Source organism: Manduca sexta, unplaced genomic scaffold (assembly GCF_014839805.1).
Source record: "Manduca sexta isolate Smith_Timp_Sample1 unplaced genomic scaffold, JHU_Msex_v1.0 HiC_scaffold_3103, whole genome shotgun sequence".
NCBI classification, from domain to species: domain Eukaryota; kingdom Metazoa; phylum Arthropoda; class Insecta; order Lepidoptera; family Sphingidae; genus Manduca; species Manduca sexta.
The window spans coordinates 1,104-16,264 of NW_023594135.1; the positions used below are offsets into that span (position 1 = coordinate 1,104).

A 15,161-nucleotide genomic window follows, 5' to 3' on the forward strand; every position below is an offset into this window, starting at 1 on the left:
CCATGTTAGCTTATAAAATTTAATGTTAAAAATCTTTTATATGCGTCTTATCTTAAATTATGCTTAACGAGCTGTATTTTACATAAGTAGCGTTTTTTGATTACAGAAATGTCAGACATGTTTGTAGGTTATTTTTGCAAAAAGATTACGAACGGAACAGATTATTTTTTAAATTTTATTCTATACTGCTTTTAGTAATTCCGTAAATCTAAATAGATATCATGCTATATTATGAATAAATTTGTATTTTTTCTAACATGAATGAGGAAACGGAAACATGTTCCAAAACCTCTCATTATAACCGAGCTTACTTAATTAATACCATTCAATCAATCAAAATTAAATACCAATCATAGATTTAAATCAGAAATAGTAAAAGATTTCTTGTAAAATTCGATGACACGAGAAATTATTTTATCTTTATATTTTGTAATACCAATAAACAACAACGGTTTGGAGCAACTTTCAACACACCGACTAGCGAGTCAATCACCTCGCTAGTTTTTGCCAATCTTACTATATACCCATTCGCCCACACGAGTGGCAGAAGTGGAGCATTTATGTTTTTTACTCCTCGTCGGCATTCCGAGCCTTTAGCTAATCAATCAGATTAATGATATAAAATTTTGCCTACATGTCCAAAAAAATTCACAATTATTTTTTGAACTATATACAAATTAAATGCAAAGGTGGATCTAGTGCCATCAGCATTCTTTATCAGTCTGTCAAGTGGTGCCAAGATACAAGAAGGAAAATGTGCCGCGGACTTAAAATAAACTGATCAAAATAAGTGTGGTAAGTGGGCAGTGGGCTTGTAGAACTGATGGCCGTTGGGGCGGAAAAGTTCTGGAGTGGCCATCACGAACCGGAAGACGCAGCGTAAGCAGGCCCCCCACGAGATGAACGCACGGCCTGGTGAGGATCGCCGGAGTCCGATGGATGAGGGCGGCCCAGAACCGGTCCCTATGGCGCTCAATGGGTGGAGGTCTGTGTCCAGTAGTGGACGATTCCCTGCAAAAAATCAAAATAAAAAATAAGACTAAGCTCTATATTATTCGAACATAACGGGTCTTTCTATTATTGAAAGAGTTTCTAGAACATGTCTAATAATCTCGACTTTACCTACGAACTCACAAAATTTTCCTTTGTAGGTATATCCGGATATTATATTTTGTTGTCGTTTTGTACCTATTAGTTGATTCGCTGAGAGAAGTATTTTATGATGATCTTACGTCATTTTGTTATTTTAATAAGGATGAAAATAAGTTGTCACAAACAGTTATGCGATGTACGCTTGCCTCGGTGATATTACGAACGTGCTAATATATACATATCTTTCTACTTATCCATAATATGAAACTTGTCTCATTTGAATAGGCTCAAATTAAATTTGCCATAAACAAAAAAATATTTTCAACGCTATTAAATTTCTTAAGGCATTAAAACATAAAGGAAATTAAGTCGTCCTTGGCTTTTACTTAGATAACGATGATGCGAACTCATGTGATTGGTAATTACCGGGTTAAATGACGATTAATTAACACCTTATATATTAAGTTTGTATATTAAGTCTTGGAATCAAGTACGTAATGAGTCTCGGTAGGCATGCTAGAAATATGTGACTGTGTTAACTTATGATCAATTTAATTTAATAGATAGGTAGAGAATGTTTTCTTCTCAAGATAAAATGTTTATGAAATGCTCTGCATCACTCCAAAAATAATGCTAATTCGTAATCGTTACCCATTTTAAAATTCTGAAATTGTAGTGTACAGTTTTTGCTTATTATCTAAGAATAAAAAGCCAGTAATATCATGATAAAAATAAACTATGTTATGTCTCTTCAAACACGCAACACAACCTACAATAATAATAGATCAATTTTGATATTATATCGAGAATTAGAAATTTAACTCGCCGACTCCAGTGTGAAATGTTAATTTTAATTTAACCCATAGCTTGATGTTAACTTTTGGCTGCGCAACAAAAGTAATTAGTAAACCCTATGTTAGCAGTTAATTAAGTTTAAATTAATTATAATTATTAAGTTAGAATGCGCAAGAGCCCCTTAAAGCTGGTCTAACATTTCTGGGGTTTCGTCACTGACCACATTCAACGTATTTTTTTACAGTCGAATATTTGAATATGACAGTTTCAAGGAGAATTATACTATTCATTATATGTGAATAGTTATTTAGTTGCGCATGCATTATACCGTCTCCAAAGATCTTATCTTATGACCAAAATTGCGTTAGAAACATTATTTAAGGTCAAGGCAGACTTAGATTGTTTTGTTTAATTTTATTTAATTAACGTGGCCATAGATTACCATTTTTACATAGCGCTCTAATTTTATTGTACCAACTACAACATCCCAATATAACAAATAGATGAAGTACATTGCAGCTCTTTTACAAGTTTTTCTAGCACGCGGTGTTCAGACGAGATCGAGGTCACAATTAACGTGATATATACATTGGTATGGCACTGGCAAGGTCGTCCCTGACCTTTATGAAAATATTATAGGGGAAGAAAGAGACAGAAATATTTTGGAAGTCAGTGGAGATATGCTATGGCATCGATTTACAAATATTTAAACAGCCTGTTATAAATAAACTATACAAGACGTACAAATAACAGTAAAAGTAGAAGCAATAAGAGTTGACGCAAAACAAACGTTGTCACAAATAACAATAACTTTAATAGTTACTTTGGATAAGGAAGCTGAGCGCAAGACAATAAATAGGTCCGTTGTGTGTTGAGGTGCCGCCGCTGGTGTGTCCCTCGGGCAGCAGCTCGGCGGAGTGCTCGTCGAGCGAGGAGAGCGCGGCGGCGCCGTACGCCTCCGAGCACAGCGAGCCGCCCGCGCTGCGCCCCGACGAGGGGTACGAGGTAACGCGCGGCCTGCCAGCCTCGTGCCAGCTTAAACACTTCCATACAATATCTTCAACTTAATCACTCACGCATCATATCGTTTCCTACCACTAACATTGATTTTTGTGCATAAGTAATATGATGACCACTTACCATTACAGTGCAGGATTTTGATCGCTAGAGTTATGCCGGCTTTACCAGTTTGTTCACCGGCTGACCCCAAAACGAAAACGATTTAATAATCGTTTGTTTCCGGTCAGAGGCCGCATTCTAGTCGAGTAGAAAATACTTATACTACATATTTCCTTTCTCCAACAATACACTGCGTAAAAAAAACAGGTAAAATACCGACTCAGTCTTGGAGAAACACGTATGTATAATAATATGACTGTTTAATTCCAGGCTGATGTGGAAGTGGGCAAGTTGGAACTACACCAGTCGTACAAGGCGCGCAAGATGTCCACCTCGATGTCAACCGTCACCTCCGATTCAGGTAACGACTGCTTTGGAAATGATATAATATTATACACTTACAAAAAAAAAACACACATCACGCATTTATCCCCGAAGGTATGCAGAAGCGTAACCAGGACACCCACTTTTCGCCAAGTGATAAACACAAGTTTACACCTTTTACTCTGGTAATAACATGCGAGTGGGAGCAAGGGTCAGGATTCATAGGAATCTGGGTCAGAATATTTACAGGAGTAAAAAAGCGTATTGACGATATTTTCAAATGGGTGTTTTATAAAAGTATTTATATATTTGAAAACTAAAATTTATTGAGTTGAAATCTCAATACTGTACTTGCAGTATTCGAAAATATTAAGTTGCATACATTTTGTAAATAAGTTTTTTTTTAACATGTAGATTATATCATTTAAAATTTATAGACGTAATAAAATTGGCGAACTAGAAATAGCAAAGATTTTCGCTAGCTGTAAGACTATTAATTTGAAAGCTATACCGCTTACTTCATTATTGTAATATCATCGTTGAAGTTGTTCAATTAAGTTTCAATATTATGGTTTTGTACTACAGATTTTTAAAAAGGCCATAAATTATAATATTTTAAATCCGTTTTGCCTGTATTAGCCGAGACAATACGTTGTTAAACCAGTAATCAATCTACAGGGTGTTTCAAAACTTATGTTCCTAATTCAAACTGAATTAAAGGTGTTTTTAGTAAGATATTTAAAATTATGTAATTTTTTTTATTTCGGATGTATCAAAAAGTCCGTCTTCAATTACTACTAACAATGATCATATAAAAATAATTAAGTATGATTTAAAATTTTTACTAGTTCGATAGTCGCACGTTCCATAAGATATTCATTATACTAGCACTACACTTGCCTTAATTGTGCGAATATTTGTGTTATTTTGCCAGTCCAATCTTGATTATGTATATACAAAAACACAAGTGTAATGATATGGTGTTGCGGCGCAGGCGTGCAGTCGTCGCCGGCGGACGCGCTGAGCGTGGAGTGCGGCGAGTACACCAAGCGCGCCGAGCTGGCGCACCCCGAGCTCTGCGTCATCGTCGTCGACATACTCACGCAGCTCATCGACAAGTGAGCAATGAGCATACACCATCCATATATACTAGATATGGTGTTGCGGCGCAGGCGTGCAGTCGTCGCCGGCGGACGCGCTGAGCGTGGAGTGCGGCGAGTACACCAAGCGCGCCGAGCTGGCGCACCCCGAGCTCTGCGTCATCGTCGTCGACATACTCACGCAGCTCATCGACAAGTGAGCAATGAGCATACACCATCCATATATACTAGATATGGTGTTGCGGCGCAGGCGTGCAGTCGTCGCCGGCGGACGCGCTGAGCGTGGAGTGCGGCGAGTACACCAAGCGCGCCGAGCTGGCGCACCCCGAGCTCTGCGTCATCGTCGTCGACATACTCACGCAGCTCATCGACAAGTGAGCAATGAGCATACACCATCCATATATACTAGATATGGTGTTGCGGCGCAGGCGTGCAGTCGTCGCCGGCGGACGCGCTGAGCGTGGAGTGCGGCGAGTACACCAAGCGCGCCGAGCTGGCGCACCCCGAGCTCTGCGTCATCGTCGTCGACATACTCACGCAGCTCATCGACAAGTGAGCAATGAGCATACACCATCCATATATACTAGATATGGTGTTGCGGCGCAGGCGTGCAGTCGTCGCCGGCGGACGCGCTGAGCGTGGAGTGCGGCGAGTACACCAAGCGCGCCGAGCTGGCGCACCCCGAGCTCTGCGTCATCGTCGTCGACATACTCACGCAGCTCATCGACAAGTGAGCAATGAGCATACACCATCCATATATACTAGATATGGTGTTGCGGCGCAGGCGTGCAGTCGTCGCCGGCGGACGCGCTGAGCGTGGAGTGCGGCGAGTACACCAAGCGCGCCGAGCTGGCGCACCCCGAGCTCTGCGTCATCGTCGTCGACATACTCACGCAGCTCATCGACAAGTGAGCAATGAGCATACACCATCCATATATACTAGATATGGTGTTGCGGCGCAGGCGTGCAGTCGTCGCCGGCGGACGCGCTGAGCGTGGAGTGCGGCGAGTACACCAAGCGCGCCGAGCTGGCGCACCCCGAGTCCTGCGTCATCGTCGTCGACATACTCACGCAGCTCATCGACAAGTGAGCAATGAGCATACACCATCCATATATACTAGATATGGTGTTGCGGCGCAGGCGTGCAGTCGTCGCCGGCGGACGCGCTGAGCGTGGAGTGCGGCGAGTACACCAAGCGCGCCGAGCTGGCGCACCCCGAGCTCTGCGTCATCGTCGTCGACATACTCACGCAGCTCATCGACAAGTGAGCAATGAGCATACACCATCCATATATACTAGATATGGTGTTGCGGCGCAGGCGTGCAGTCGTCGCCGGCGGACGCGCTGAGCGTGGAGTGCGGCGAGTACACCAAGCGCGCCGAGCTGGCGCACCCCGAGCTCTGCGTCATCGTCGTCGACATACTCACGCAGCTCATCGACAAGTGAGCAATGAGCATACACCATCCATATATACTAGATATGGTGTTGCGGCGCAGGCGTGCAGTCGTCGCCGGCGGACGCGCTGAGCGTGGAGTGCGGCGAGTACACCAAGCGCGCCGAGCTGGCGCACCCCGAGCTCTGCGTCATCGTCGTCGACATACTCACGCAGCTCATCGACAAGTGAGCAATGAGCATACACCATCCATATATACTAGATATGGTGTTGCGGCGCAGGCGTGCAGTCGTCGCCGGCGGACGCGCTGAGCGTGGAGTGCGGCGAGTACACCAAGCGCGCCGAGCTGGCGCACCCCGAGCTCTGCGTCATCGTCGTCGACATACTCACGCAGCTCATCGACAAGTGAGCAATGAGCATACACCATCCATATATACTAGATATGGTGTTGCGGCGCAGGCGTGCAGTCGTCGCCGGCGGACGCGCTGAGCGTGGAGTGCGGCGAGTACACCAAGCGCGCCGAGCTGGCGCACCCCGAGCTCTGCGTCATCGTCGTCGACATACTCACGCAGCTCATCGACAAGTGAGCAATGAGCATACACCATCCATATATACTAGATATGGTGTTGCGGCGCAGGCGTGCAGTCGTCGCCGGCGGACGCGCTGAGCGTGGAGTGCGGCGAGTACACCAAGCGCGCCGAGCTGGCGCACCCCGAGCTCTGCGTCATCGTCGTCGACATACTCACGCAGCTCATCGACAAGTGAGCAATGAGCATACACCATCCATATATACTAGATATGGTGTTGCGGCGCAGGCGTGCAGTCGTCGCCGGCGGACGCGCTGAGCGTGGAGTGCGGCGAGTACACCAAGCGCGCCGAGCTGGCGCACCCCGAGCTCTGCGTCATCGTCGTCGACATACTCACGCAGCTCATCGACAAGTGAGCAATGAGCATACACCATCCATATATACTAGATATGGTGTTGCGGCGCAGGCGTGCAGTCGTCGCCGGCGGACGCGCTGAGCGTGGAGTGCGGCGAGTACACCAAGCGCGCCGAGCTGGCGCACCCCGAGCTCTGCGTCATCGTCGTCGACATACTCACGCAGCTCATCGACAAGTGAGCAATGAGCATACACCATCCATATATACTAGATATGGTGTTGCGGCGCAGGCGTGCAGTCGTCGCCGGCGGACGCGCTGAGCGTGGAGTGCGGCGAGTACACCAAGCGCGCCGAGCTGGCGCACCCCGAGCTCTGCGTCATCGTCGTCGACATACTCACGCAGCTCATCGACAAGTGAGCAATGAGCATACACCATCCATATATACTAGATATGACATTATTAATTATACTCTATTTGAAACGCTTTAGCACTGCACGTTTAAAAAGTTGGGTTAGATGATGATTGATGTTTTAGCGCTGCAGCGAACTCTAACTCCAAATTTTGAACACAGTGATAGTGTACGTGTTTATAGCATATACGTCTATGGCATACACTTATTACCTTAACCTGCGCTGCTGTGGCGACACGAATCACCCTGAGTGCAAACACGTTTTAATTAAATGGGTACGGTAAAGTGACTCTATTGTACCTGATGAGGAGTGGAGTCAAGACAAGAGTACCAGTCGTTGGGACTGCCTCGGTGGCGTAGTTGTTATGCGTACGCGGTACCTGTGTTACCACGGTTCTGAGATCCTGGGTTCGAATCTCGGGTTGAACTAAAAATAATTGTGACTAAATTTTTCAATCATTAAAATTACTCAGTCGCAGCTCGGAGTCGGGAAGTCGGCGGTGTGATACCGTCATGCCTCGGAAAGCGCTTAAAGCCGTTTGTTTTGCGCCTGATCTCTCTCCCGTTATGTCGGCTTGCTATCTTACCGGACTATGACAGTCAAGGAACAGAAAGTGCACCTGTCTATTGGCACACACTTGTGGACTATAAGATCTCCTGCGTTCCTGGCTGATGGCCAGGATTCAGATGACTGAGATTGGCCGCCATAGCCAATATCCAAGGATGGATTCATTAATCGAGAGATAGATGGATAGATAGATTATCCACACCATTATTAACCGAACACTTTTCTCACAGTTATGACAGTGACAGAGCCGCGACTGGATTAAAAATATGAACCACCCTGTGTCATGTATCATTAACGCATATCAATAACGAAATTTATTTTGCACAGAACCAATGGTTTTTTTTTCAATAATTTCTACTGATGTGACGCAAATGCAAAGTTCATACGTTAATCTTCACATAGTTCATAACTCATACTATGATGGTAGTGGGTAGATAGAATTTCATGCCTGTAATTTTGCATATAATTAATTTGCAAAAGAATCATATAATAAGTTAGGAGACGATTCATTTTATATTAATATACACAAAAAAAAACTAATTAATAACTTAATGAAGTTGTAGCCTATACCAGTATGTTAATAAGAATATAATTATTTAATTGTTAGATTTTTAATAATACACCAAATGACCGGTTTGTGTGTTTTGGTCATCGATCTCTCAGCAATTTGTTATTCTTAAATATTATTTCTTTTTATCTATACTATTATATAAAGCTGCAGAGTTTGTTTGTTTGAATGGGCTATCTCAGGAACTAGTTGTTCGAATTGAAAATATCTTTTACTGTTAGATATCCTATTTATCGAAGGGCGCTAAATAACATCACGCTATGACCAATAGGAGTGGAGCATCAATGAAAAATGTGGTAAAAACCGGGAAATATATTCCTTTTGATAGCTTACATTGCGTGCGCTGCGTAAACGGTTAAAGTTACACAACTAATATTCATGACGGTCCTTTTAAAAAGGTCTCTCATATTCTCATCAGCCTACAACTGTCCACTGCTGAACATCGGCCTGTCCTAGATAAAAGATTTAAAATATATTATTAAACAAAGCCCCTTCTCCATCTTTTTGCCTGTCTGAACGCGTTAAACTGAAAAACTACCCTACGGATTAAGATGAAATTTGGTTTGAAGGACATAAGCTACTTTCCACCCCGGGACAATGTAAAGCGGGAATATACTTCCGGAAAAGTCTTTCACGCGGGCGCAGACGCGAACAAAAGCTATATTAATATATTATTGGTGTGATATAGTGTTGCGAACTGTAGCCTATTGCACAATAGTTTGCGATTTAGTCCTTACGCTGAGAGATACGAGTGACGACGTTATGAACGAGTAAGTTTATTTCATAACAAGTGAGAGATAAGTACCTATTGTGTCGTAATTTACATTTGATCTCACAAATTAATATCACCATGTATAGAAATAGTTTATGTTTTTCCATTATTTTTAATATGTTTAAAACTTACGTTTATTTACAGCTTAATATAACAGAAATTCAGAAAGTAATTAGTGTTGAACTGGCTAAAGAATCAGATTTTATAAGTACTTGTAAGGTTTCTAAGTCGGCTTAACGCCTGACCGTAATCGTACCTATTACCGGTTTACTTCGACCAGTACTCCGCGCTCGATGCTGGAATTAACTCGTGGTTTCAGGTTTTTGTTCATACAATTTATTGGTCTAATTTATTGTATAATTTTAGTTGTTAATATGTAAAATGTAAATGTATTATAAAAAATATATCTGGTAATGTTTACGCAACATGCAAGAATACGAATACTTGGCAAAAAACTCAAATGGATTCATATATATATATATATATATATATATATATATATATATATATATATATATATATACATATATACATATATATATATGTGTGATTATAATATGTAGATTATTATGTGCGTACGTGTAATACAAGAATGTAGTTGATTCATCTGCATTCAGTTAACTTCTGAATTAGTTGAAAATCCGTACTCGAGTGTTTGAATGCGTTATGTATTCCTGATGTAGACTGCTGGAGTCGAAGTGCAGCGAGGAGTCTGCGGTGAGCATCGAGCGCGTGGGCGCGCAGCTCGCGCGGGCGTGCTGCGCGCGGCTGGCGGGCGCGGGCGCGGGCGCGGGCGCGGGCGCGGGGCGGGGGGCGCGCGCACCGCCGCTGCTGCAGCGCCTGCTCGCGCCCGGCCGCGACCATCTGCTCGCGCAACACCATCCCAGGTTCCACGGTAACACATTACTCGACACACATATCAATATCAACCTTTACCGTATTCTAGCCACTAGCCGTGTATATACTCTACTCATTGTTTAGTTTCACGCACCATTCTCTTTCTGTATGTACGCACCGCATTTATCCAAACTTATTCACTATAAAACTATTTACATTATGTCCTGCCTTATGTGAATACGGTATAGATTAGCTTATGATAAATAATAGGAACAACATATGATCTAATCAATGTTGGAAACAATTAAATAATAATTAATCTAATATCGGCAATTAATTGCACATTAATTGTCAAATATAGTGCGCTAGATTTGTTAAGTAATAAATAAATGATCATGTTTAGAGTGAAATATTGTGATAATTATCCTGTAGAGCTGCAGCGTTGCGTGCTGGAGCTGATCCAGGCGCTGGCGGCGCAGAGCGTGAGCGCGTGGGAGCTGGCGGCGCTGCTGCGGCTGGTGCTGGCGCCGCGGCCGCCGCTGGCGCTGCTGCTGCCCACGCTGCGCCGCCTCGCGCACCACCAGCCAGCGCACACGCCAGACTACATACTCACCTTCCCCGTCGACACCGACAACAAGGGTAAAGTGACGCCTTCTATCTCTACCACACACATTTATCGTGAGAAACGTATTACTATTTAAATATGTTTATAATATTTCAGAAGCTATGCAAGAAATGTACGAAGAAATAAACCAACTGGGATTAAATAATATATCACAGACGAGCTTGGATGAATCTGCCAAAATATTCCAAGATTCACATTTGAAGGCTGGTATGTTTTATTGCTCTTTTGAAATTTTGTTAGCGCATCGTGTTTACTTACCAGCTATAAGAGTATATAATAGCAATATATTTGAATAAAAATGCAAACTGAACGTTATGTTGTATTGCGTAAAGTCGAGAGTGAGCGGTGAGTAATGAGGTTGTCATGTGCAGCGGCGGTGCGGGCGCGCGCGTCGAGCGCGGGCTGGGCGCCGTGGGCGGCGGGCTTCTCGCTCGCGCTGTGGCTGCACGCGCCGCACCACACCGGTCAGTACTCACACACACACACCAGCATACACGCTTGTAAAAACTCCAATGCATATTGTAATATTTTTAAATATCAGGTACAGTCAAAAACAAAATTACCTGAACATATACAAAAACACAAAATTGTATAGACGATATAATGTTTTGAATTTATTCAACTATTTATGTGGATGTACCATACAATTTTGATTCTGAAATATTTGAAAACAAATATTTTAAAAATCCAAATTCAAGTTTTGCATATTTTAATAAATGTGTTAAATCCATTTAGATGACACAGCGGAAACAAATGACGAATCATCAGACAACGAGTCGACGAAGCGGTCGCCGACGCGAGAGCCGCGCGGCCGACACACCGAACTGTCGCATGTGGTGTCCATCGGACACGACTCGCTCATGTTCGAATTATGGCTACAAACTAGCACCGGTACATGCGCTTAACTGTCTACGTTAATGTGCTTTTATAACATTTTAGCCATTTTATAAAAAAAAACATAAACATGTAAGATGCCCTGCTGCACGATTGACTAACAACTTGATAAAAGCTATTGGAAGTTAATGTATGCCCACTTCTCAAAGCTGGGATGGTTGCCGCTCGCTTGAGTTCTCTTGTGAATACTGGGCGGCGATAAGCTGAATGTTTAGAAAAAAATAATAATAATAATAATACGAGTTTACCCTTGGACTCGCAGGCGTATTTACCCTGCGGCTGAGTCGGCCGGAGAGCAGCGGCTCGCGCGTCATGAGCAGCGCGCGCATGGCGTGGGGCGGCGCCGCGCACGCGCAGTGGAACCATGTCGCGCTCAACGTGCGCGAGCGCGTGCTCAAGCGACACATGTTCATTGAGGTATACACACACATAAAGTATATAATGCCTATATGTATTGTTACTCCAGATGACCATGATCTGCTTCATTAGCCCACTATTACAATTGTTAAAGGAGATCATAAATCCTAAACAAACAGTTGATGGAATTAAACATGCGTGGTGCAGACTTATAACCTCATGTGGGATTTATAAACAGCTGCATGAAAAAATTGCCTTCGACGTGAAATCATCACGGACATCAATAATATTGAGACGGAATCTTGATCTCAAATAATATTAAAGTTTCTTGTTTGATTGCAGGTCACATTATTCATTAACGGATATGAGACCGAATCCGTTGCGCTTCCATTACAAGGTGAAAACTCTCAGAATTTTTTAGTCTTATTGTTTTTTACTAAAAGACATAATTAAACAAATTACCAGGTTAATGTAATTTATTTCAAGAATTTTTAGGTTGCGGTCACCGGCATTAAAAATAGAAATCCCACCCTATTGAGTGTATATACCTGGCATGTGCGCACGCAGGCATCCTGGTGCGGAAGGTGCTGCCGACGAACGTGTTGATCGGCCACGCGTGCCGCGGCGGCGCCGGCGCCGGCGGCGGCGTGTACCACCTGGCGCACGTGGTGGTGTACCGCGCCGCCATGCTCACGCCGCACACCGCGCTGCACCTCGCCGCGCACGGGCCCGACCACTCCTGCCAGGTACCGCCACTCGCACATCTCATAGCACACGTGCTGAATTACAACATTATTTATACAATTATATTGTTGCAGATCAAGTGTGAATCTCCCAACTATCCCCTTATATTGACACCAAATATTCTGGATTCAAATATCGACTGGGATCACGTGAGCGTTTCAAATATTTCATTACTAAAGAAAAATATTTTTAAAAATTGTTACAACTATTGCATGCTTCTTCTGTTATATGATTATTTTATGTCATAATGTTTACTGACTATGCAGGCATCATATTGCTTGACGGCTTTTTCTTTGAAACCATAATGTCTAGTACTAATTTGCAGGTGTATGACATATCCATGGCGACGTTGCGTGAGCTGCACGATAACGTGGTGTTGACGTTCTCCGCGAGCTCGCCCTACATCATGAACCTGTACCACCAGACCGTGGCGATGCCTACAGGTAGACACGAGGTCCAAGTGTGTAGTGGGTGTAGTGGAGTGTAGCAGAGTGAGTGGCAGCGGTTTGTGTGTGCAGTGTTCTCGGGGCGCGTGTCGGTGGCGGGCGTGGCGGGCGTGGCGGGCGTGGCGGGCGCGGCGGGCGGCGCGGCAGGCGCGCGCGCCTCCATCCCCGAGACGCTGTGCGCGCGCTGGGCGGCCGCGGCGCTGCGCTCGCGCCACCAGGGGCTCGCGCCCGCGCTGCTGCACCTCGGCGGCCCGCACGTGCTGCTCTACTTGTACGCACGGGTAACTGCAGTATGCGCTACTTATGTGGATCAGTGTGGGGTGCAACCAAAATAACATTATATTATCCCCATCATCAGCTTGAATAACAAACTCATCTAGCTTTACAAATCGATGCAATAATAATCCGAACAAGTATCGATCTTAAGTTATATAAAATTTCAACGGCACAATATGTATACACAAAACGATTTCTCCATAAAAAAATATTACAGGTGGTAGAACTGGACGCCACCCCAGCTGAGCAGGCGATGGCGCTAGGAATCCTACTGCGGGCGTGCCGCGTCGACAACCGGCTATACGCAATGTTCTACGGCAGCGACTCGCTCGAAATGCTACTTACTGTATTCGCCTCGCCTAAGCATGCTCACGTAACGCATCATCTGCTGGAGGTACAATTATAACCGCCATTTGTAAAACACATGACCATATTAAAAACATAGGTATTTAAAAACGATAAAATTTAGTATAAAAAGTTTTATTTGCTTTTATTGTATAGATAAGATGTGTGAATATTATTCGTGCAGGTGGTACTAAACGAAGCGTGCAGCAGCCCGGTGCTGTCGGTGAGCGGCGACAGCGTGCACCTGCTGGCGCGGACCGACGCCGTGCTGCTCGAGCCCGCGCTCTTCGTGCTCATGCTCAAGGCTTGGCGACATCTCGATACCACGCAGGCTAGTCTTACTCGCTATGTTAATGGTTATTGTTAAAATATTTTTTTTCTAGAAGTTAGTATTAAGTATTTTAAAAGGAGTATTCGTTGGACTTAATAAATTAGAACCTGATTGTTTACGTGTAGGTGACTTGGGACATTGATTACGGCGGCGGCGGGGGCGGTGACGGTAACGGTAGCGGCATGTTACCGCAGCGCGGGTCGGTGCTGGCGCTGTGGCTGTGGAGCGCGCGGGCACTGCTGCGCGACTCGCATCCGCGCCGCGCCTTCAACCACTACCAGATGAACCGCGCCGCGCTGCTGCACCATCTGCTGCTCGCATGCAAGCGCACCCACACCAGAGAGAGAGAGTGACACATACGATAACCAAACAAATATATAACATTTATATCCCCTTTTCAGGAGCGTTTTCTGAATTCAGACTGCGGCCCACTGGACCCGATAGCGAGCAACAATCTGGTGGAGGTGGTGCGCGGCCTCATCGGCACCCCGCCCGCGCTCGAGCGCGTCGCGCAGCTCTGCGACTTCTTACTACTCATGCATCAGGTTTGTGTTCATCACCTTCATTGAGTTCCGCTGCAGTATAATAGAAACGCACACGCACGTAATGTACTGTGTTCAGGCAAGCGATACGTTCGTGACGCACTCGCGAGCGAACTTCTACTTCCTGCTGACGTCGGAGACGCAGGAGATGAGCGAGTTCGGGTCGAGCGCCAGGCGGCGCGCGTCCCGCCGCAGCCGGCGCCGCGCGGAGGAGCGCCCGAGCGCGTCCAGCACCTCGGCCGAGGACGCCGACGCGCGCGACAGCGACCGGATGGACAGCAGCGTCGAGTCCACCAAGCAGCTCAAGGGCATCATTAACATGCACATCAAGGAGGGCAGGTGAGCTGCTTCTGGGTGTCTGTGCTTCTTCTGACAAACTATTGTAACCGTTTTTTACTCTGTAAATAAATATTGTAATTCATCCTAGTATTCATTTCTTCTGTGATTTTTTAAGATCTTCAACTGATTCGATTCGAAATCCAACTGATTTCAAATATTTGTGTCTGTTGTAGGAAACACAATTTATCGTCAACGTCTGAAAATTCGGACACTACTACCGGTAAGTTCCGTTGTCTATCTCTCTGCTTACAGCTTAGTATAAGATAATGTGATCAGTGATGTTATGAAAAACTGAAAAATGTATATTAGAATATTAATCGAGCTTTTACGTTCCATCTACTTAAACATGCTGTGTTGTGCTACCGTCATTCTGCATGCCGATCAAAATCCGTTCGTCTTGTAA

At 44.7% G+C, this 15,161-nt stretch overlaps 2 protein-coding genes across 2 annotated transcripts; both read left to right on the top strand.

Moving 5' to 3' along the window:
• Positions 1-2,737: 2,737 nt before the first annotated feature.
• LOC115440472 (lysosomal-trafficking regulator) lies at positions 2,738-14,230 on the top strand. Its single transcript, XM_037446507.1, has 17 exons — positions 2,738-2,892; positions 3,277-3,367; positions 4,325-4,448; positions 9,706-9,917; positions 10,292-10,498; positions 10,581-10,691; positions 10,856-10,948; positions 11,220-11,375; positions 11,641-11,795; positions 12,078-12,132; positions 12,303-12,481; positions 12,554-12,628; positions 12,805-12,922; positions 12,998-13,206; positions 13,419-13,595; positions 13,731-13,877; positions 14,003-14,230. Exons 2-17 carry the CDS (start codon positions 3,331-3,333, stop codon positions 14,228-14,230), a joined length of 2,283 nt encoding a protein of 760 aa, XP_037302404.1. The 5' UTR covers positions 2,738-2,892; positions 3,277-3,330.
• A 52-nt stretch (positions 14,231-14,282) lies between these two features.
• LOC119192744 lies at positions 14,283-15,061 on the top strand. The gene is made up of 3 exons (XM_037446508.1): positions 14,283-14,422; positions 14,499-14,758; positions 14,932-15,061. The coding sequence occupies exons 1-3, from the start codon at positions 14,414-14,416 to the stop codon at positions 15,023-15,025; spliced, it is 363 nt and encodes a 120-aa protein (XP_037302405.1). The 5' UTR covers positions 14,283-14,413; the 3' UTR covers positions 15,026-15,061.
• The last annotated feature ends 100 nt before the right edge of the window (positions 15,062-15,161 follow it).

Excerpts from the sequence above, each read along its gene's own strand:
- LOC115440472 (XM_037446507.1), top strand. The coding sequence starts at position 3,331 with ATGTCCACCTCGATGTCAACCGTCACCTCCGATTCAG. Across the intron at positions 4,449-9,705 it reads CTCACGCAGCTCATCGACAA|ACTGCTGGAGTCGAAGTGCA; the intron begins GTGAGCAATGAG and ends TTCCTGATGTAG. Across the intron at positions 13,596-13,730 it reads TAACGCATCATCTGCTGGAG|GTGGTACTAAACGAAGCGTG; the intron begins GTACAATTATAA and ends TTATTCGTGCAG.
- LOC119192744 (XM_037446508.1), top strand. Across the intron at positions 14,759-14,931 it reads ATGCACATCAAGGAGGGCAG|GAAACACAATTTATCGTCAA; the intron begins GTGAGCTGCTTC and ends TGTCTGTTGTAG.